Source organism: Emydura macquarii, unplaced genomic scaffold (assembly GCF_026122565.2).
Source record: "Emydura macquarii macquarii isolate MOO-44397 ecotype Brisbane River unplaced genomic scaffold, CSIRO-AGI_Emac_v2 contig_2994, whole genome shotgun sequence".
Classification (NCBI taxonomy): domain Eukaryota; kingdom Metazoa; phylum Chordata; order Testudines; family Chelidae; genus Emydura; species Emydura macquarii.
In genome coordinates this window covers 1334996-1356072 of record NW_027133131.1, presented here as the reverse complement: position 1 = coordinate 1356072, position 21077 = coordinate 1334996, and the positions used below count along the sequence as shown (strand labels likewise).

Sequence of the window (21077 nt, the reverse complement as noted above, 5' to 3'; positions counted from 1 at the left end):
CGGCACGGACGGGCGATGCCCTGGCAGCGCCCGCTGGCGCTCGGCTTGCTGTGCCTGGCCTGCTGCCTGCTGCCGCCCGGCCGGGGCTGCGGGCCGGGCCGGGGCCCTCCGGGGCGCAGGCGACACGCCCGGCGGCCGCTGGTGCCGCTGCGCTACCTGCAGTCGGTGCCCGGCGTGGCGGAGCAGGCGCCGGCGGCCAGCGGGCGGGCGGAGGGGCGGCTGCAGCGGCGGTCCGAGCGGTTCCGGGAGCTGGTGCCCAACTACAACCCCGACATCGTCTTCAAGGACGAGGAGAGCACCGGGGCGGACCGGCTGATGAGCGAGGTGAGCGGCGCCGGCCCCGCGGGGTGCCCCGGGCAGACTCGGCGCGCTCCGCCGGGGAGCGGGACCCGCGGGGGGGGAGCGGGAGCCCCGAGTGACCGGGCATCCCCCCGGGTCCCCCCGCCCCTGCCCTCGCCCCCAAGGAGCTGTTCACCGCCGGGGTGCCCGGCCCGCCTGCGGGGGCGTTGATCGGCCCATTTCCCTGCGTGCGCCCCCGGAGATTTTCCGCCCTTGGCTCCCTCCGTGTTCGCTAGAACCGCGCTGGGCTGGGCGCAAAGCGCCGACTCGGGAACCTCCCCGCCCGGTCTGCAGGGCTCGGGATCCCCGGCGCTGACATTCCCCAGCTGCAGCTGCGGCGGGGGGGGGTCTCTCCGGCTGGGGGCCACTCTAGCCCCACGGCCCCTAGGAGCCTGCCGCGGGGGCGCTGGTGCCCACCATGCTGGGCGCCCCTGGAGCATCCAGGGGTCGCAGGGCCCTTGGCAGGCTCCAGTTCAGAGGCCAGCTCCCACAGACGTCACTCAGGAGGGGGTCTCCCCATTTCACAGACAGGGAAACTGAGCCACAGGAAGGCCTGGGCCCAGGTGAGACTGGCATCTGTGCTGGGTGAATGGCCAGGGTGCGGCACCCTGTGCTGGAGCCACTGCCCGGGGTCCCAGTGTATGAAAGTGTTGGCGGCCCCGAGCAGACATCTGGGTCTGTACAGGGCGCCGAGGTTTGATCCCAGATCATGGCAGCGCCAGGGGCGTGGTGATGAGCAGCTGTGTGGGAAGCCCCCAGGCGACCTCGCAGAGGGGATCCCGGCCCGTCTGTAGGCAGGGGGTGCCCCGGGGCCAGGCTGTGCCCCAGCAGAGGGGGACATGGTCATGCCCCTTTGTTACGATTCTTGGTGTAACCGCCCAGGGGGCGGCCTATGCCAGGTCCAAGCGGCACCCGGCGAATTCTGGCTCTCGGGCCGTGCGAGCTGGTGACCTTTCTGCCTCTCACGTGGCCGTGGGTGGGAACACTGACTGCACCCTGGGTTCATTTCCTCCTGCTGAGTCAGAGTGTGCTGCCCGATGCCAGCCGCCTGGGCAAGGGGTGAGGCTGGCAGCTGGCTTTGTTCTGGGGTGGTGGGCGTGCCGGGTCTGGGAGCAGACGGAGTCGGCTGTGCTGGAGGAGAAACAATAGGGCGTGGGGGGGCGCATGGAGAGTTATGGGAACAGGGAGTCTGTGCCTGGGCTTCTCTGCTGCCCTGGGGCGAGGGGGGGTCACGCTCTGCCTGGCACCCTTCCAAGATGGGCCCTTCCTTCCCAGGAAGGAACGGGCACGCTGGAATATTCCAGCCATAGCAAAGCAGGAGGTTGATGGGATGTGTCTGGCACTGGTTGGAATGGGAGCTCGGACTCCTGGGTTCCACCTGCGGCACTGGGAGGGGAGTGGGGTCTAGTGGTTGGAGAATCATAGACACTGAAATTGGAAAAACCCAAGTCCCTCTCCTGGGGCTAAACGCCAGCTCACCTCCTGGGCACGAGTCCGTTGTACCTGCTCGGCACCTGGCCGGTTCTGCTCCATCCTTGGGGTTTGCACTGCGGGGATGGCCATCACGTCCACCCCCCTGCGCCGCTCCCCCCAGCCTGGATGTCCCTTTTCCCAGCTCTCCAACCTGGCTCTCCCCAGCTCTTCTCCAAACCATCTGCCGGTATCTCGCTGGGCAGCTGGTGCCTGGTGGTTACCCCACTGGGTGGGACCCGTGGCTGGTTCCAGCTACCTTGGAGGACGGTACCGGGTCCCCTCTAGTGGGCACCATTGGAAGAACTGGCCAGGGGAAGTTTCTTCCTAGCCCCGGGCAGGGAGGGGCTCTCCTTTGTCCCTGCTGAACCCTGGCCCCAGCGGGACCTGGTGGCAGGGAGTTCTGCAGGCTAATCCAGGCCCTTGTCCCTGGCCGTGGGGGCACGGCAGGGGGAAGGTAAATGCACAGATGTGAAGGCCAGGAAGGGACCATTATGATCACCTAGTCGGAGCTCCTGCATCTCACAAGGCAGAGACCCCCATGCCGGGATCCAGGCACCCCGCCCGGGGCTCCTGGGTGATCTGGACGCCCTGTTTCCAGGCCCGTCTCCCTTTCCTTTCCCCTGCCCTGTTAACTCTTTGTTCCCATCCGTCTCCTCTGGGCACGAACTGGCCCGAGCGTTTCTTGGGGTGGGAGGATCTCGTTGCCCGTCTCTGATCCCCCCGGCTCTCTGCCACGCCCTCTGGGAGGGTGTTGGGGGGGGGGGGAAGGGAACCCCGTCTCCACACTGATGGCACCCCGGCAGTCTCCACTCTCCTCGGTAACTTGATGTCCTCTTCCCCCTTTGCTCAGCCCCTCTTCCAGGTCATTAATAATGGACGGCTTCTACCCCTGCGGCCTGGACATCCTGGGTGACCTAGGGCTAACTCCTGCTCTGCTCTGTGCCTCCATTTCCCCAGCTCTGAAATGGGGATAACACGGTACCTGTGTCCCAGTGCTGCTCTGTAGCTTGAGGACTGTGCTTTGAGATCCCCAGGTGAGGGGGAAATGGCAGATCACTGGGCTCTCTCTGGAACACAAGCTGTGCTGGGCAGGTCTATGCACTGCACAGACTCCCCCCTGGAGAGTGGTTCTGCATGTGGGGTGTCGCTCCCCCTCTCCTGCCCTGGCAGCACTTGCTGCTTCTCTTGGTTTCCCCTTCCCTGCATCAGAAGATGCTTGAAAATGCCCCAGTTCCACTGCCCCAGGACCGTGCTGCTGGCAGCCTCTGCTCCTCAGGGTCACGCAGCTGGGACTGGCCGCTTGCCCTGGCGGGTGCCAGGACTCAGACTGGGAAGTGAAGATCCTGGGTGGAGCTTCCCAGTCCTGGGGGTCCCTGGCCCCCACTGGTGCAAATGGGGGGTGGGGGGTGCTGGCAGGATGGTGTGCTGGGGCGGGAGGGGGATGCCCTTGGCTGCCACGGGGGGAAGGCACGTTATCCCATTGCCACGGCGATGGAGGAGGCTGCCCCAGGCTCCCGTGGTCCAGGCGGCTTGGCTCTGTCTCCAATCTCTGCCGCTTTCCCTCCACCAGCCCCGCACCCCCTCCCTATTGCTCTTTTCCCTGCCTGTCCCCCGCTCTCATTCCTACGCTCCCGGCTCCCCGGCCTGCCACGCCAGCCTCACCCTCCTGGTATGAGAATAATGTCAAGGCTGTTTGGAAGTGGCTACTTTTCTCTTTAGCTGATTATTCGTGTTGTGATACAACTCCTCTCCCAGCCCGAGCAGCTGGCATGATTTTCCCTTGCTCCTGCCACGCCCTCTTCGGGGCCGCGTCCCCACAAGGCTGCCGAGCTGTGGGCCCTGTGTTCCCGGTATCTCAGGGGGATGAAAGGAACCCAGTTTCCAACAACCCCTGCCTGCACCCTGGGGAGGATCCTGTCTGCCGGAGGATTGGAAAGGCCGGGGCCACTAGCCCCAGGCATGGGCCGGATCGCCCGGGCAGAGGGCCCTTCCCCCCATGCTAGCCAAATGTGGCCACCTGTGGGGCAGAATGCAGAAGCTGCGTGAGGGTCCCACAGCAAAGGGATCACCTGCCCAGCACTGAGATGCAGCCTCCTCTGGCGTGGCGCGTGGCAGCTGTTTAAGAGCCACGCAGCAATTTAGGACGCGTATTATCCAGCTAGAACAGTGAGGGTGGAATTCGCCAACTTGAAATGGGGGTGCTGCCCCCAGACTTTTATGGGATGACTGGCCACTAGCGTTCAGGACATGGGGATTCATCCATCCCTTGGCTGGCCTGGGTGCCCCAGAAAGGGCCCCCCCAGCCCCTCCGTTCACCCTTGTGGAGCGTGGGTGCTGTGAGGCAGGTGGATCCCCAGCCCAGGTGCGTGCGGGGAGGGGGAGTCAGGTGAAGTGGATCCCTCCAGCGGGCACCAACCATCCTTCTCCACTTGTCCTGGTTCCCATCTTTGCTGGACCCAGACCCTGGTCAGAGGCTGCTGGAGTCCCGTGGAGGGGGGAAACTGGCTGGGGAGTGGGGTCCCATGGCGGCCCATCCCACGGTGCACTTTCCCCCTTGCTGACACCGGCGGGGTGGGGGGGGCGAAGCCGCTGAATGGGAGCTTTGTGGCAAAGCTGATGACTTTGCTGTTGTTTCCCTGCTGAACTGGAGGATTTGAAATTCTCGCCGAGTTAAGTAATTCTCGGGCTGGAAACCAGCTATTGTGCTGGGCGGCGAGAGCCGGGCGCATTCCTCCTTGGGCCCTTCGCCTCCTCCCCGGCTCACCATAAATCTGACTTTGTTCCCTTTTTATTTGGTGTAAATGCCACCCGTGCCCCCCGTCTCTCCAGCTGCCCCGCTTTCGTTCCTTCCGTCCCGCTGCTTCCCACCCACCTGCCTCCCCCCAGGCCCTTCTGCTGCTCTCCAGCTGCCAGACTTGGTCCGAGTTTTCTGGGCGTTTGGGGGAGACGGGGGGAGCAGCAGTGCCGCTGAGCGCTGAAGGGGTTAAGGGAAGGCGCCAGGAGGGAGGCAGGAAGGGTTAAACCAAAGCTGCAGGGGAGAGTTAACGAGCAGGGGGGTGGGACAGATTTGGGGGGAGCAGTGGGGTTGAAGGAGAGAGGCAGAGAATGGGCTGGGCTGTTTCAGGGATGTTTGCTGCCACCCCAGCCTTTCTCCTCCCGTCTCCTCGCTGAGCTTATCTCAGGCTCGGTCTCTTGTTGCCAGTTTGTTGCATTTCTGCATCACGGGAGGATGGAGAGAGATTCTGATTTTAATGTGCTTCAAAAAAAAAAAAAAAAAAGTAACCTGTGGTACAGCATTGGTGTTCTACAGAGCTGCTCTGCCTCACCCCAGAGGTGGCTGCAGTTCTGTGAGGGAGGAATGACAGAGCAGCTAAATAACCCGGAAATTGTTTGAGGACAAACTGTCTGTAGGAGGAGGATGAAGCTATGTTGCTTACAACCCCTTTCACTCAAGAGTTTCACCGCTCTGCAAAGGTTATCCCCACCGTTGTTCCCAGTCAGACAGAGCCACAGCAAACTGGAGTGACTTGGACCAGCTCACGGAGCGAGACAATTCCGGAGCTGGGAATAGAACCCGGGAGTCCTGACTCTGAGCCCCCCCCGCTCTAACCACTAGACCCCACTCCCTAAGCTGGGCATCTACGGGGAGCAGCTCAGCCACCAACAAACATCCTCTGATGCACCCAATAAAACGGGGGATTAATTAACCGTTCCCTCTATGCCTGGCCCACCCGAGTTAATTCATCACCAATTAAGGAGCTGGTATGTGTGTTTCGGGGAGCCGGTGAGCACTGGCTTGCGCTGGCTGCCCCGGGCGGGGGGAGGCAGACCCAGGTTTAATCTTTAATTCCCCGCTCCCGAGCCTCCGAGCCTCTGCTCAGCTTTGGCTCTTTCTTCAGCCAGGCCCAGCAGCGTCCCCTCCCCATGCAGCGCCATCCCCAGCACGGCTCTGCGGTGCCGTGCGGTGTCCATGCCCTTTCAGAAGCTGGCAGCAGAATCAAATCGATGATCCCCTTGGCTGGTGAAAGCAAACCGGGGGCCTGGAAAAATGTCCCCAACCCGTCTCGCCGGAGAGCGCGGCCTCTGACCCGACTCACCCACCGCACTCTCCTGTTTGCGTGTCGGGCCGAAGTGACGCCCGGGCATCTCCCCGCCCGGCTGCAGGAGAGGGGCCCCTCGGTGAGGTGGGGGGGGGCTTGGCTCTGCTGCGGGGGTGCAGACCTGAGCAGCCAGGGCCGTGGGGAAGGTGCCGGTTAAAGGAGCTGCCCGGAGCGCTCGCTGGGCGTGTCCCGTGAGCCGGCACGTCCCGCATGCAGCCGGCTGTGGTTTGGGGGAGACGGGGATGGGGGTGGCAGGTGTCGCACAGGAGAGGCCTTTTGTCCCACGAGTTCACAGCCCAGCGGGAGCCAGGGGAGCCAGCGTGATCTAGCGGGCAGGGCGCTGCCCTGCCGCACGACCTGGGACCCCTCCCCTGTTCTGGAGCCTACCTCACCGCCCCCAGCACACACCTGTGCGCGGCTGGGCCGTTTAGGCCTTGGCTGCGCAGCAGAGACAGGTGTGTCCTTCTCTCAAGCTGAGGTTAGTCCTGCTTTGAGCAGAGGGTTGGACTAGATACCTCCTGAGGTCCCTTCCAGCTCTAATATTCTATGATTCTATGGCTGCAGGAGACCCCTGGGTGCCACGCCACCTCCCAGCCCACGGGACAGCTGCACGCGGACGCGGCCTCCCGAGCGCGGAGGGCACCTTTCACTGTGTACTGAAGACAAGGCCTCGGGCGCGGAGCTGCTGTGGGCGGCAGCTTTCCGCGCCTGGGCAGTGCCGTGATCTCCGCTGAAACGCCCCTAATAATCTGGGGCACGGCCCCACCACGGGCGTCTTTCTGTCCCAGTCTCCCCGTGCTCACCTGCCCAGCTATAAGGAACTAAAACGAGGTCTGCCCTTTGCCCGCGACGGCATCGGCCGCATCCTCCTTCATCCGGGGCCCCCCCAGTGTCCCAGGTGGCAGCTGAGCCAGAGCAGGGCCGCACATCCTTGAACTGCTCCTCACCTTGTCAGGGTCCCCCCCTTGCAGCCCCCGGCGGAGCTGTGCATGCTCCTGTAATGCCAGCTCCTTTCTGCCTGCTCCACCGCCTTCCCCACGCCTCCGGAGCAGCCGGGGTTAACGGCCCTGCTCTCCCTTCCCAGCGCTGCAAGGACCGTGTGAATGCCCTGGCCATCGCGGTGCGGAACATGTGGCCTGGTGTCAGGCTGCGGGTGACGGAAGGCTGGGACGAAGACGGGCACCACCTGCCCGACTCACTGCACTATGAGGGGCGGGCGCTGGACATCACCACGTCCGACCGGGACAGGGAGAAGTACGGCATGCTGGCGCGCCTGGCCGTGGAGGCCGGCTTTGACTGGGTCTACTACGAGTCCAAGGCGCACATCCACGTGTCAGTGAAAGCAGGTAATGGGAAGCGAGGTGGTGATTGGGGGGGACAGGGATCCTGGCTCTGCCACCTCACGGGATGACACGGATCCCTGGCCTAATGCAGCCCGTGTTCCTTGGCGTGTCCAGGCTGGCGACCCCTTGTTTGAATTCAGAAGTTTGCGTGACCCCTTTCCGTTCACTTGTAAGAATAAAAACAGTGTCAATGCTAGTGCTGCTCAGCCGGTGTGATTGCTCGGGGGGGATGCCGAGAGGGGACAGCACACACCGGAGAGTGTGTGGGGAGGGGAGATTTTCCTTGCCTTAGTTTGTTAGAAAAGTTTCAACACCTCACGACCCCTTCGACTGCCCTTTATGCCCGGGGGAGGGCGTGCACCATCGGAGCTAGGCAGGTGCAAATATCCCCCACGCAGGCAGGCTGCGGGCAAGAAGCTGACGCCCGCCTGCCCGTTCCGTGCCTCCCTCGAGGTGTTTCTGGCCCCCTCGTGGAGCCGCTAACGGGACCCTTCGTCTTTCCGCAGATAACTCGCTGGCCATCCGGGCCGGCGGCTGCTTCCCGGGCCACGCCACGGTGACGCTACGGAGTGGCGAGCAGAAGGGCCTGTCGGAGCTGCGCCAGGGGGACTGGGTGCTGGCCGTGGACCGGAGCGGCCGGGTGGTCCCCACCGAAGTGCTGCTTTTCCTGGACCGGGACCTGCGCCAGCGCGTGTCCTTCGTGGCCATCGAGACGGAGAGCCCGGCCCGCAGGCTGCTGCTCACTCCCTCCCACCTGGTGTTCGCTGCCCGGGGCCCGGCCAACGGCACGGCCGGCTTCGCAGCTGTCTTCGCCAGGCGGGTGCGGGCGGGCGACTCGGTGCTGGCCCACCGCGGTGGCGGGCGGGGGCTGCAGCCGGCCAGGGTGCTGCGGGTGTGGCGGGAGGAGGGCGTGGGGGTGTACGCCCCGCTGACATCACACGGGACCCTCCTGGTCAGCGGGGTGCTGGCCTCCTGCTACGCCGTGCTGGAGAGCCATCCCTGGGCCCACGGCGCCTTCGCCCCCCTCCGGCTCCTCCACCGCCTCCTCTCGCTGCTGCCCTCCACTGGCGAGGCCAAGAACTGCAGCACCCCGGAGACGGGCATGCACTGGTATTCACGCCTGCTCTACCAGCTGGCGTGGGGGGTGCTGGGCCGGGACGCCCTCCACGCCTAGCGCCCGCGGTAACGCCGACGACTCGCACGAAGCTGATGCAACAAACCGGAAGCAGGAGGTGCTGGATCCAGAGCGGCGGCCACGCTTTCTTCCCCGTGCTGTGGGATCCCTGCCGGCCTCTGAACTGGTGCTCCCTGGGGGGAAGGGGGGCACTGGGTTCATTGCCCCAGTGTCCCGGGCTGGGGTTGCAGAGATGCACGCTGACCGGCCGGGGCTGCACGCTCACGCCGTCACCGCACCCCTGCCGGGAGTTCTGGCCCCTCCTCGCGGAGAAGATGCTGCCCCATGTATCTGCTCGTGCTTCATGGCCCCCATGGCATGCGTCTGCCCCTGCCCCTCCCGAAGGGTGAGTCAGCCCCAGACCCACACCCCCAGCGCGGCACCTCTCATGGGCCCCTGGATTATTACTTCACTTAACCAGCGGGAGGGGGTTTGATTTGCTGCTTTCCCGGCTCGAGGCCAGTTGTGGTGCGGTGCCAACCTGGGCTAGCCACGGGGCAGGCTGGGCCCTGAGGCTTTGCTGATGACGGCCCAGTCGCTGGGCTCCCTGCAGCGGGTACAGAGCGGCCCCCGGCTCTGGGTATGTCCCACCTCCAGCCCTGGCTGTGCTGCGCTCGCCGGCTGCCCCTCCTCTGAATGCAGCAGGTCAGACCCGAGCCCTCCCTCCCTGCTGTTACTAATGTCAGTCCCCCTGCCCCGCTGCCCCCCCACGGGCTCTCAGGGGGAGGGAGGGGCAGCGGGTGCCCAGTTAGTGCCCCAACCACGGCGTTCTTGTGAGGCTGGATGGGCAGTGACGTGGCCAGGGCTTGCCCAGGGACTACATGGGGGTCCTTGGAAGGAGGAATGGGGGGGCAGGGCCCCTGAGCCCAGCCCCCAGCAGGGAGCGGGGGATGCTGTGCACTCTGTCACACACCCGCCGGCGCTTCGAGGCTGCATGGCCGCCCCTCTCCCCAGCTGCGGTTCTCGCTCGGCCGGGCGCTGGGCTGCGTGTGCCAGGCTCCCCTGCAAGCAGGGCCCCGAGGGACCGAGCTCCTGGGGGGGCCCTAGCCAGGGCTGCTCACCCAGCAGCCCCACACCCTGGGGCAGGAACAGGGCATCAGAGGAACCCTGGGCGTGGAAGTCGGAGGGGCTCCCTCGTGTGGGGGGGCGTCTCATGGGATTGAAAAGCCAGCCCCCGTCCGGGAAACCCTGCTAGCCAACAACCGAGGGGCAGTGTGGGCTAGGGGCTAGCGCAATGGGGCTGCGCACCGGGACTGCTGGGCTCTGTTTCGGGCTGCAGGAGGGGAGGGCGGGCGCGTGTTCAGAACCGGGTGGGGTGACGGGGCAGCAGGACTCCTGGGTTCTTTGCGCGGCTCGGGCAGGGTGATCTAGGTGCTCCTGCCTTGGCGCCTCCTCCCTGGCAGGGCTGAGCTGGGCTGGCCAGGGGGTGGGGGGACTCTGTTAGCAACACCCCCCCTCCCCCCCGTCAGCTGCAGGGGCAGGACAGCCCTACTGAGGCAAGTTGTTCTACTGAACTGGGGTGTGGGGGGGGAGGGCTGTCGAGTGTGGGGGGCCGTGTGACTGGTAACAGGTTAACTCTGCACTGCTGGGCCCTGGCGCTCTAACCCCCTCCCCTCCCCCCAGCGTAAGAGTTTTATTTTTCTATTTATAAATGGTAATATAATTTTATACATGCTTCCTCTCCCCCGGGTTACCTGGGCTGCAGGCCCGGGGGTGGGGGGGGGCAGGAGGGGGGAGGATTAAAGCTGTGTTAACTGGTTTTTTTAATAATATTTAATTTTGGTTAATAAAGAGCTTGTTTTGCCTGTGCTGGAGCCTGGTGGGAAAGCAGCAGCTGCCCTGGGCCCCTGGCCTTCACCCAACCCCCCCCCCCATGGCCAGCCCAGGGGCCCTGGCAGGCGCCGGCTGGAATTTGCCCAGATTTTGCCCCCCAGCGGCTGGCGAGAACCCTGGGGCTGCTGAGGCCTTGGTTTCCATGTCTCACCGGGCACCTGCCACAGCCCAGCTCAGGCGCCCACTCCTGAAGCACTAGCGCCCCCCCCCCCCCCCCCCCCCCGCCGCTGCTATCCACCCCCTGGCCATCGGCGCCGCGTATCTCAGAGGAAGCAGCCAGGGCCCAGCTACACCCGGGGGCGGCTTTGTAGCAGCCCTTTCTTGGGGGGCATCCCGGCCCCTCCCCCCAGGCCACCACCACTTCATGCTTCTGAGGCCCCCCCCCTCACATTCCTCTCAGCACATTTGCATAATGAAGGTCAAGTGGGAGCTGAGCTGAGAGAGCCCCAGTGTTTGCTGCGGGGGAGGCTGGCTGGGGCTCTGCCCCCCCCCCCTGCTAGCCTGCTGCACCCCAGCTCGGTCCTGGGGGGGGGCAGTCACCACTGGAGGACCAGCTCCTCCCCCACTCGTGCACCCCAGCTTGGCCCCTCATGGCTCCCCTTCTGCCCCAGGGCCAAGGCCAGGCCCTGATCCCCCAGTCCGGGGGCGAGAGTGCCCCCCCTCCCCCAGCCCACTCCAGCCGCTGGTGAAGGGGGGGAGTCGTGCATGGCTATGCTCCGGCATGAATGGGGGCGAATCTGGGGGAGGCCGAGGGGGTTCTCGGTCGAGAGGAAGGCAGCTGCCTGGGGGGGAAGGTCGTGTGCGGGGGGGGGGGGGGGCCCAAACACCTGAGCCATTTGCACGAGCCCCTTCGAGGAAATGATGCATGAAAATATGGGGGCGGGGGAGAAATTGTCCCAGAGGGGGTAGGGCAGGGGGTAAATGGGACTAGCTGAGGGGCTGGGATCCCCACACAGACCCAGGCAAGACGTGATGGGGAGGATTCTCCCCTCCAGCCCCCCTGGCCGGTGTCTCCTCAGGGTGCCCAGGGGACCCTCCCCTCGCACGGCAGCAAGGCCGGGAGGGACCAGCTTGCTGCCCATAGCAGGTGCCCAGCTCTCTGCAGAGCACGTGTCCCGGGGGAAGGGCAGGGCAGGGCAGGGGTTCGGATCTGCAGGACCCTCGATGGGCTCTTGACATGGGGGGGGCACAGACTTGGGGATCCCTGCTCTGGGCCCCTCCCCCGTTACACGACAGGGCAACACGGGCCAAGCTGGGTGAGAGCGAGAGATGCCAGCCTGAGCTCCTCTGCCTCAGACCCAAGCCTTGACCCCGGGCCGTCCTCCCCTGGGGGCTGCGGGGGTGTCAGGCTGTGGCTGTCCCAGGTGAGACCAGAGGGCAGGTGAGAGGCACATTTCAGTCTGATGCAAACTAAAAGGGGACATTGCATAAGGCCCAGACCCCCTCTCCCCCCATCTCCAGCAAGAGCCCGGGCTAGTGCTGACAGCGGCTGCTTTCCTTCCCCCCCCCCGTGCCCCAACGACAGGACAGCCACGCTGCCCCTCAGCGCAGCTTTCCCTTGTGCCAACGGGTGTGTCTACACTGCAGTCAGCCCCCCCTGGCTGGCCCACGTCTGCTGACTCAGCCTCGCGGCTTGGGCTGCTAGGTCCCCTGAGGTGTAGATGCTCTGGCTCGGGTCTCTGGGTCCCCTTCACTCAAGGCCTCCAGAGCCCAGCCAGCTGACAGCTGCGTTGTAGACAGACCCAGTGAGGCCCTGACATGCCTCACCCCCGGGTCTGCAGTAAACAAAGCTGTTTGCTACCTGCCGGCCCAGCAGGAGATAATGTCCCCAGACACTTCCCAAACAACGGCGCACACGGCCCCTGGGCGCAGACGCCAGCCGTGACCTTTACATCTGTTTACAAGCAAAATTCTTCCCTCTCCACCTAGTTCCCCCTCCCTGTATCCCCACCCCCAAACTGCCGGGCTGGCGGCTTTGGAAAGAACAAAACAGGCTCCCACCCCAGGCCTCTCTTATCTAGCACGTCGGGTTATTTACAGGGGAAGTTAATTTATTGCCCACCCACCCAAGCCAGGCTCAGGGCAGCTAATTGTAACATAACAGCCTGGGACATTTCCATCCCGACATGGCCGAGTCCCGGCTCCGCTCTGGACTGGGAATCAATTCGTCTGTAAACTGGGCGCAGGCCCCTGACTACTCAGCAATTTCAGCCTCCTCCATCCCCCCGCCAGAAAATCTGCTAGTACCAGCACACAGATGAACACCATTTGTTGGGGAAGAGTCAACACGGTTTTTGCACAGGGAAATCAGGCCTCACCAATCTACTAGGGTGTGGTGGGGGCATGTGTCAGCAAACACGTGGACAAGGGTGATCCAGTGGATATTTGGCTTTTCAGAGAGCCTTTCACAAAGTCCCTCACCACAGGCTCGTAAGCAAAGTAAGGAGTCATGGGAGAAGAGTCAAGGTTCTCCCATGGATCAGTAACTGGCTGAAAAACAGGAAACAAAGGGTAGGAATAAATGGCCAGTTTTCACAGCAGAGGCAGCTAAATAGCCTGGTTCCCCCAAGGATCTCTACAGGGACCAGTGCTGGTCAATATATTCAGAAATGATCTAGAAAAAGGGGAAACAGTGAGCTGGCAAAGTTTGCAGCTGATAGAAAATTACTCAAGATATGGCCAAAGCCGACTGCAAAGGGATCTCACAAAACGGAGTGACTGGGCGAGAAAATGGCAGATGAAATTCAATGTAGACAAATGCAAAGTGATGCACATTGGCAAACACAATCCCAACTACACATACACCATGCAGGGATCCAAATTAGCTGTTAACACTCGGGAAAGAGATTGTGGAGTCAGTGTGGATGGTTCTCTGAAAGCATCTGCTCAATGGGCAGCTGCCGTCAAAAAGACGAACAGAATGTTTTAGGAAAGGGACAGATAATAAGCCAGAAAATACCATCATGCCACTCTCTAAATCCACGGTACGCCCACACCTGGAGTACTGCCTGCAGGTCTGGCTGCACCATCTCAAAGATGATAAATGAGCATTGGCAAAAGAACTGAGAAGGGCAACAAAAATGATTAGGGGTATGGAACAGCTGCCATATGAGGCGAGATTAAAATAACTGCGATGGTTCAGCTTGGAAAAGAGACACCTAAGGGGGATGTAAGAGAGGTCTATAAAAGCATGACTTGGAGACAGTGAATCAGGAAGTGTTATTTACCCCTTCACATAACACATGAACCTGGGAATCACCCAATGAAATGAATAGGCGGCTGGTTTAAAACAAGCATAAGGCAGTCCTTCACATAATGCACAGTCAGCTGTGGAACTGGTTGTCAGGGGACATGGTAAAGGCCAAAAGTATCACTGGGTTCAAAAAAGAATTAGCTGAATTCATGGAGTCCATCAATGGCTGTTAGCCAGGATGGTCTGGGGTGCAGCCCCTTGTTCTGGGTGTTCTCGGTAATTGTCCTGTTCTGTTCATTCCCTCTGGAGCACCTGGCACTGGCCACTGTTGGCAGACAGGACCGTGGGTAGATGGACCATGGGTCTGACCCAGTGCGGCCGTTCTTATGTTCTGGGTGCAGAGGTGGGGGAAGGGGGGGGGTGTAGCAGCTGTGATGCGGCGGGGGGGGGGGCAGGTTTGTTTTGGGCTGAAGGCCCCACGACTGCAAGGGGGAGGCTAGGTCCCCGTGGGGCAGGGAGGGGGACCAGAGCCAGGTGGGTGCAGAAGGGGGCAGCTGCCCAGCAGGATGGGGCAGGGGGCGGTGCCGGGGTAAATCAGCAGGGGCAGTCCCTGGGCAGGGGCAGTCAGTGACGTGGAGGCAGCTTTGGAAGTGGGGGGGTTAATGCCCGAGGGGGGGCAGAGTCAGGGAGTGGAGACAGTCCCCCCACGTGCTCTCTGCAGGTGTGTGTGTGTAGAACCACGTGGTCCAGTTGCCTTCCCTCCGCTTTAATGAATGGAGCCGGCGCTCCCAGCGCGCACGCGCCATCCCCATTCCCCGCCCCTCCGGCTGGGACGCCGGCCAATAGGAGCGGCAGCTTCGCAGTGTTGTGGTCACGTGGGAGGCTGGGTGTTGTGGTTGCGGCGCCGGCCCCGCCCGGGCGGGCTCTTTATCGCTCAGCTTGTCGGGCCCGCCCGCGCGTTGCTCTCCCCCCCTCCTGCACCCCGACCCGGGCTGAGCCGAGTGTGGGTGCCGCTGTCCGCCCGGGATGCCGCTGGTGCGCTACAGGAAGGTGGTGATCCTGGGCTACCGCTCCGTGGGTGAGTCCGACGGGGCGGGGCCCCCCTGCAGGAGCTGGGAGGCGGGTGCCTGGAGCCGGCGGGGTGGGGCGCAGGGTGCATGTGAGGTCTGGGGCGGGGGCCGGGGTAGCAGAGAGGGAGCCCGGGGTGGGGGCTGGGCACTGCAGGGGCAGGCGGCGGGGTGATGCACCGGGGGGGGGGGGTCTCAGGTCTGCAGAGCGTGGGGCACGAGGGGGGAGCCGGCGCGGGGTGGGGAGGGGGGCTGCATTGCCGGGAGGGGGGGGGGGGCTGCGGCTGGGTCCGGCGGTCGGGGACCCTGCTTTCCGCGGCTCCCACCCGCCCGCGCTGCGGGTTTCCTGCTGCCTGGCTTCCCGGCCCGGCTCTGCACGCTCTGAGCTGATCGGCCGGGCCGGGCCGGGCTGGGCCGGGCCAGGGGGGAAACGGGGGGCCACTTCCTGTGGTGTGCAGCTCTCTGTCTCTGCTGCCCCCCTCCCCCCCCACACACAGCCTGGCCCGCTCCGATGTGGGGCCAGGGGTCAGTGGGGCGGAGGCGGCGGGAGGAAATGCAGGGGGCAGAGGTCAGGCTCGGGGAAGTGGCTTGTTTCCTTAGATCTAGTTGATCACCCCGCTTTTGGTGTGTGCGGGTGTCCAGCGCTGGGGCTGCCCGGGGGGGGGGTCTGCTAAAGGGCAAGAGACCCATGGGTCAGTGAGTGCCAATCCCCCGGTCAAGCCGAACCCCCCCCCCACGTGTCCTGCACCCTGCGCAGAGGGTGGGGGGCCGCTGCTGGAGCAGAGCAGCAGAACTTCGCGCTGGTGCAAACCTGGCCGTTTGCATCCCCTTGATGTACCTTGCCATGGCTGTAACCCGGGGGGTCCTCGTCTCGGAGGCAGGGCGAGGGCTTGGTGGGTGGCTCTGGGGGGCTGGAGAGCCAGGCTCTAAGGGTAAGTCCGTGCTGCGACCAGACGCCCGCGGCTGGCCCGTGCCAAGGGGCTCGTTGCGTTGTGGCATAGAGGACTGGGCTGGCACAGGCCAGCCGTGGGTAGACACGTGCCCTGAGACCCCTGCGGCGTTGGCACCAGCAAAGGTTCAAATCTCTTCTCTGCAGGCAAAACCTCCCTGGCTCATCAGTTTGTGGAGGAGGAGTTCCTGGAGTGCTATGACCCGACGGTGGAAAGCAGTGAGTGCAGGCCCCCTTTAGCGCTGAGTTCGTAGCCGGCCTCTCGCGGGATCTGTAGCTGTCTTTGCACGTTATTTATCCCCTTAGTGTCTAGAGGTCCCCCCCAAATTAGTCTCGATGGGCAGTGCCGGGGAGATGTGCCTTGCCCCCCCAACCCCACCCTTGTTTAAAGACAGAGGTGGGGAGGGGCGGGGAGGGGACAGCATTTGGCAAAGGGATGTGGCAGCTCGAACTCCATCCGCTTGAGCAGGCTACGGGAGACGCGTGCTGCTGTTCTCCTACGTCACTAGGAACGTGCGGCAGAACTCGCCATCGCGTTAACGGGGACACGTTAAAACACCAGCCAGGAGCCCAGCTGTTGGGGGTGCGATGGGGAAAGAAGGTGGCTTCCCCACGGCTGGAATTCAGCTTCTTCTCCAGGGGGCAGAGGGTGAGGTCTCCGTCCGGACGGGCTGAATGCTCTATCGCCTGCTCCAGGGATCTAACGTTACCTGGCCGTTGCTGTGGCCTGGCCTGAATGGAAACCTCTGAGCTCTGTTTCTTGGGGTTTAAATCAAACCAATCTTGGCTGAGGGCAAGAAACCGGCTCAGAATAACCAGACAAGGTGTCCTGAAGCTGAAAGGCCACGTGCTGTGTGTGGGGGGCGGGGGCGGGCGGGGGGGTTCCTTTGCTTTGTTGTGAACCCCTCCCTCCTGCCCTTCCTGCTTTTCATGAGACCTCCGCCCGCCAAGAGCGGTGTGCAGCATGGTCTGGAAGGTTTGGGGGACGTCGCCTCGGGCCTGCCTGTTGTCAGGAAATGCAGCAGCTCCTCGTGCTGTGCTTGGTGTCTCTGGAGCAGCTAGTGGGGTGTGTGTGTGTGTGTGTGTGTGTGTGTGTGTGTGAGAGTGAGAGTGATCGCAGGAGACCTGCAGGAAGCCATCGAGGCGTAGGGGACGTCAGAACGCCAGCCCTGCTCGGGAGCTTCCCCTTCCTTAGCTCACCGCGGAGCCTCTCGGGCCCACCACAGGGCTGGGCCGTGTCAGGCTTCCGGCTCCAATCCAGCATCGAGTGAACATCTGACGCACCCTCTAGGGAGGGAGCTGCACGCTCGGGGGGGCTGAGCCGCTGGGACTCTTCCAGCTCAGGTGTCTCTGGCCTTGGCTTTGGTTCTGCTGCTGTGGCCAGCTGGGTAGGATGAGCCCCCACCAGCAGGAGGCAGTGGCCAGTGTGAGATTATCTCAGCCTGGGGGGCCGGTATAGCTGAGCCCCCCTGGTGGCATCTACACCAGCAGGTGGCGGGGCAGCCAGTGAGATGTGTGCCAAAGCCTCCAGTGTCTGCCCCGCGTCTCCTAGTCACTGCCCTGCAGGGGCTTGGACAGGAGGAGACGTCCTGCAGGGATTGACCTTGGGATGTCCGGGGCCAAAGAACCAGGCCCATTCACTATGGGGCAGTAGGGGACTCATAAACCTGAGGGCAGCAGAGAGCCGTGGGGTGGTGAGCAGCAGGTCACACCGTGTAACTGACTCACACTCCATTGATTCCCTCCAGCCTACAACAAAATGCTGATGGTGGGAAAGGACGAATTTCACCTCCAGCTAGTGGATACTGCAGGGCAGGTGAGGCCTGGGGCAGGGATGGGGGAGGGGGCTAGGTGTAGCTTTCCCCATGGTGCCTTGTTCTAACAGGTCTCCCCGCTCCACCTCGAAAACCTATCCGTGATGCAGCCATCTCTGGGGTGGGACCCATCACCTGTCAAGGCAGCAGTTTAGGTCAGGAAGAGGGAATCTTGTCTCAAGACCGGAGGGAGTTGGAGGTGGGGGGGATTTGGTCAATCCCCCCCAAACAGAAAGCACCCCAAAAACACCCATTGTGAAAGGGTCACTGTTTCCAAAGGAATTAATCTCCGGGAGCAACAGCGTCCCTTAGCGTCTGGGCGGTGTCCCCTCCTGAAACACAACCGCCTGCTAGGGGTCTCCCATCCACAAGCTCAACTGGCGTGGCCTGGGCTCCTGTGTCCCAATGGGGTGGGGTGCCCCAGGGGAAGGAGGAGGGGGAGCAATCTTGTGGTCTGTGTTTTTCTCACCCCTGCTGTTCACACACCTGCGGCCTGCCAGGACGAGTACACCATCCTGCCCCACTCCTTCAGCATCGGCATCCACGGCTACGTGCTGGTCTATTCGGTCACCTCGCTCCGAAGGTGAGGGCCGCCCCTGGTGTGGGGCAGGGCTTGAGCCCAGTGATGGGAGGGGACGTGCTGTGCAGCGGCGGGAGGGGGGATGATTCTGGGATTCTGCCCCCCATCCGGCTCTAGGAACATCTTTGGCTTGGCCCAAGCCAGGTTCGGATCCAGCCGGCTCCATCCCTCTGCAGGGCGAACGGGCCCACGCTGACTCGGCTTGGGGGAGCGGGGAGGAGCTGGGTCCGGCGGGGCCTGTTTGACCGTCGCTTCGTGGCACAGAATCCCCCCAGCGCCGGGGTGAGCTGGGACTCCGAGTCCAGCGGCGGGGCGGAGCGGTGCGTCCGCGGCTCCATCGCCGCGCCTGAGCGAGCGCTTCCCATCTTCTCTCTGCAGCTTCCAGGTGGTTAAGACTCTCCACAACAGGCTGTACGAAAGCAGAGGAAAGACCCGGTAAGAGCTCCCTGTCCCAACGCTGCTGGCCCTGCTCCATCCCCGGCGCACCTCTGGCGGGTCCCCATCTGAGCCCCAGTGGGGTGTGTGCCCAACCCACCGAGGCTGTGCCTGGTAACCGAGCCCCGCGGTGCCAGCCCGGAGCCGAACGGGCCGTGGCCTGAGCAGTGCCGCCGAGCCGGGGCTTGGCATGCTGGGTGTGCGTGGGCCAGGCCCACTGGGCTTGGGACAGGCAAAGGCAGCGAGGGGTCAGGGGGACGCAAGCCGGAGGCTGCCGGGTCTCAGCTCGCTCGTGCCGTTGTGGCTCTTCTGACCCTTCCCTCTCCCGCAGGATGCCGGTGGTGCTGGTCGGGAACAAGGCCGATCTCTCCATGCAGAGGTAAGACATGGCTCCGGTGTCCTGATGGCTGGGTGGTCTCTGAGCTCCAGCCCACGGCCCCTCTCGCTGTCCCCTTCGGGCCGGGGGAGAGCTCTGGTCTAACGGGGCCTTCGCCCCTGTCTTGCTCCCTTTCACCCCCCTGTCGTGTCTCTAGCCGGGAGGTGAAGACGGACGAGGGCAAGCAGCTGGCTGATTCCTGGGGGGCCGTGTTCCTGGAGTCGTCTGCCAGAGAGAACCAGGTCGGGGATATTTCACCTGCTGGTCCCAGCACTCGGGGGGGGGCGCGGCAGAGTGAGGGGCTGAATTGGCCTATTGCTACCGGGAGGGGGATATCTGCCATGGGGTTTAGGGGCGGGGAAAGGTCCCTGCGCTGCGGAGACAGAAGTGACGGAATTCCTGCTGCAAGCAGCGGCTGGAGTAGAGGTGCTCCTGGCAGCTGGCAGCTGTCTCCTCGTGACGGTGGATGCCGGGGAGCCGGGAGCCCCGTGCCTGAAGCGCAGGGCGGGCGGATTCCCTCAGGACCTCTCCCAAGGGGGCTCCCATTCACCCACTCCCTCAGGTGGCCGTGGGGCCCCCCCGCCCCCACTCAAACCCGGCTCCCTCACCCGTCCCCACAGATGACGCGGGGAATCTTCACCAAGATCATTGAGGAGATCGACCGGGTGGACAACTCCTACAGCACCGAGCGCAGCTGCCGCCTGATGTGAGCCTCTCGCTCTTGCCGCTGGCTTCCTCGTCGGAGGTGGCACCGTGGCGGGGGGACAGGCGGGGGTCTCCTCCTCTGCCTGGAAGTTTCCTTGCAGCCCCGGGAGGGTAGAATCCCGGGCGAGAAGCCACCCAGAGCTGCCTGGCCCGGCGTCATTACGGGTAACCCACAAGCACACTGGATCTCACTGCCTGGCCCTGCGCTCCCGGGGGGCAGGGCCTGCGTTTGCACATCCCTGGGTCAGACGTGGGCCGTGTGGCTAGCGCGTGCCGGGCTTACAGGAGGGGCTCGGGTGCAGAATGTATTTATGGTTGAGGGGGGAGGGGTCCTTTCGATATTTATAGCCGATGTCCAAGCCTGCACGCACATGTTTACAAGTCGTCTCTGCCCCGGTCCCCAGCAGGGGCCCAGTTCCCCTTGCTGGGGTCTCTGGGGCTGAACCGGACTCCCCTTTTTTCTAATGCTGCTGGAACCGGAATCAGTTTTCCAGTCGTCCTGCCAGGACCCGGTCTGGTCTCAGTTTGGCTGGTGGCAGCCAAAGCCTGATCCGGTCAGGGCTCCGCTCGCCCCCCTGACTTGCCATCTGTTGCCTTAGTTCTCCTCAAAACCAAGAAAGGGGCGTGGATTTCAGGCTGTAACGGGGATTGAATGTGGATTCTTTTCTTGGTCTTCTGATGTCAGGGTTTTTTCACCAAGCCCTGTTAGAAGGGCAGCACTGGTGGGTGGGAGCTGGGGTGGTGTGACTGGAGCAATTAAACTTGGTTTTGTATGCAACAAGAATTTCCTGGTGTCTCTGTGCTCAGGGTCTGAGAGAGAAAGGGGGGGAGATAGTGAGACTGCAAAGCTGAACAGTGCTCTGATTCCACCTTGCTGCCTGCTGTGCGTCAGACCTTAGAGGAGGAATAATTGGTGGCATGCTCCACCCACCATCCCAGAGCAGCTGCACAAAAGACAAGCAATGACCCAGTGTTGTCATTAGGCTTCAGAGTTAACACTCAGTCGGGCCTGGATTAACACTCTGCATTCACAGAGTCCTGTCAGCGGGTCTCAGGGTGCTTGAGAAGAATTGAGCCTGCCCTTGAAGGGGTAGGCCAGAATTATTTCTGGTTTGGGGGAAACTGAGTTAGAAGGCGTAAGTGACCTGTGTGGTGTGCTGGAAAGTCTGGACAGGGCTGCAGGGGGTAGTAGGGAAGCCTAGGAAATAGTGGTTCAAAAGGGGAAAACCGTTGCCTGGAATGTTTATAGGGTAAATAACCGATGAAGGTGTGGGGAGGGGCCTGCCCCACTACTGAGAGGGAGAGGCTCTGGGCAGGGTGACTGGGGGATGGGCTATGGGGCTGGGGAGAACCTGCTTTCTCTGGGCTTGGAGCTGAACAGCTGCCACGTGGCTGATGCCTTTGTGAGGATTTGTGTGCTCTGAGCGAAGGGTCCCCCCACACCCCCACCCCCGAAATGGCGTCACCAGACTCCCCAGGGGAAGTCCCAAGACAGGGGGAGCAGGGTTCTGTTCCTGGCTCTGTGAGGATGTCACTCTCTCCCCTCCCCTGTGTGCCTCAGTTTCCTTTCTTGTCACAGTGGGCAAATCCCCGTCTCCCCGAGCGCAGGGAGGTGTAACTCGTTCCGGCCTGGCAAGAACTCTGCCGTCAGCTGCCGTGAACACGTTTGTGTTGTCAAATGTGAATCAGCTTCCCG

General features: G+C 63.2%; 2 protein-coding genes across 2 annotated transcripts; both read left to right on the top strand.

Moving 5' to 3' along the window:
• DHH (desert hedgehog signaling molecule) lies at positions 1–9511 on the top strand. The gene is made up of 3 exons (XM_067529888.1): positions 1–324; positions 6997–7258; positions 7762–9511. The coding sequence occupies exons 1-3, from the start codon at positions 16–18 to the stop codon at positions 8427–8429; spliced, it is 1239 nt and encodes a 412-aa protein (XP_067385989.1). The 5' UTR covers positions 1–15; the 3' UTR covers positions 8430–9511.
• A 4797-nt stretch (positions 9512–14308) lies between these two features.
• RHEBL1 (RHEB like 1) lies at positions 14309–21077 on the top strand. The gene is made up of 8 exons (XM_067529494.1): positions 14309–14533; positions 15619–15690; positions 17220–17287; positions 17786–17868; positions 18244–18300; positions 18632–18679; positions 18834–18918; positions 19297–21077. The coding sequence occupies exons 1-8, from the start codon at positions 14482–14484 to the stop codon at positions 19384–19386; spliced, it is 555 nt and encodes a 184-aa protein (XP_067385595.1). The 5' UTR covers positions 14309–14481; the 3' UTR covers positions 19387–21077.

Coding starts and splice junctions, on each gene's coding strand:
- DHH (XM_067529888.1), top strand. CDS start 16: ATGCCCTGGCAGCGCCCGCTGGCGCTCGGCTTGCTGTGCCTGGCCTGC. Junction 325..6,996: donor CGGACCGGCTGATGAGCGAG/GTGAGCGGCGCC, acceptor CTCCCTTCCCAG/CGCTGCAAGGACCGTGTGAA. Junction 7,259..7,761: donor CCACGTGTCAGTGAAAGCAG/GTAATGGGAAGC, acceptor GTCTTTCCGCAG/ATAACTCGCTGGCCATCCGG.
- RHEBL1 (XM_067529494.1), top strand. CDS start 14,482: ATGCCGCTGGTGCGCTACAGGAAGGTGGTGATCCTGGGCTACCGCTCC. Junction 14,534..15,618: donor CCTGGGCTACCGCTCCGTGG/GTGAGTCCGACG, acceptor TCTTCTCTGCAG/GCAAAACCTCCCTGGCTCAT. Junction 17,288..17,785: donor TAGTGGATACTGCAGGGCAG/GTGAGGCCTGGG, acceptor GCGGCCTGCCAG/GACGAGTACACCATCCTGCC.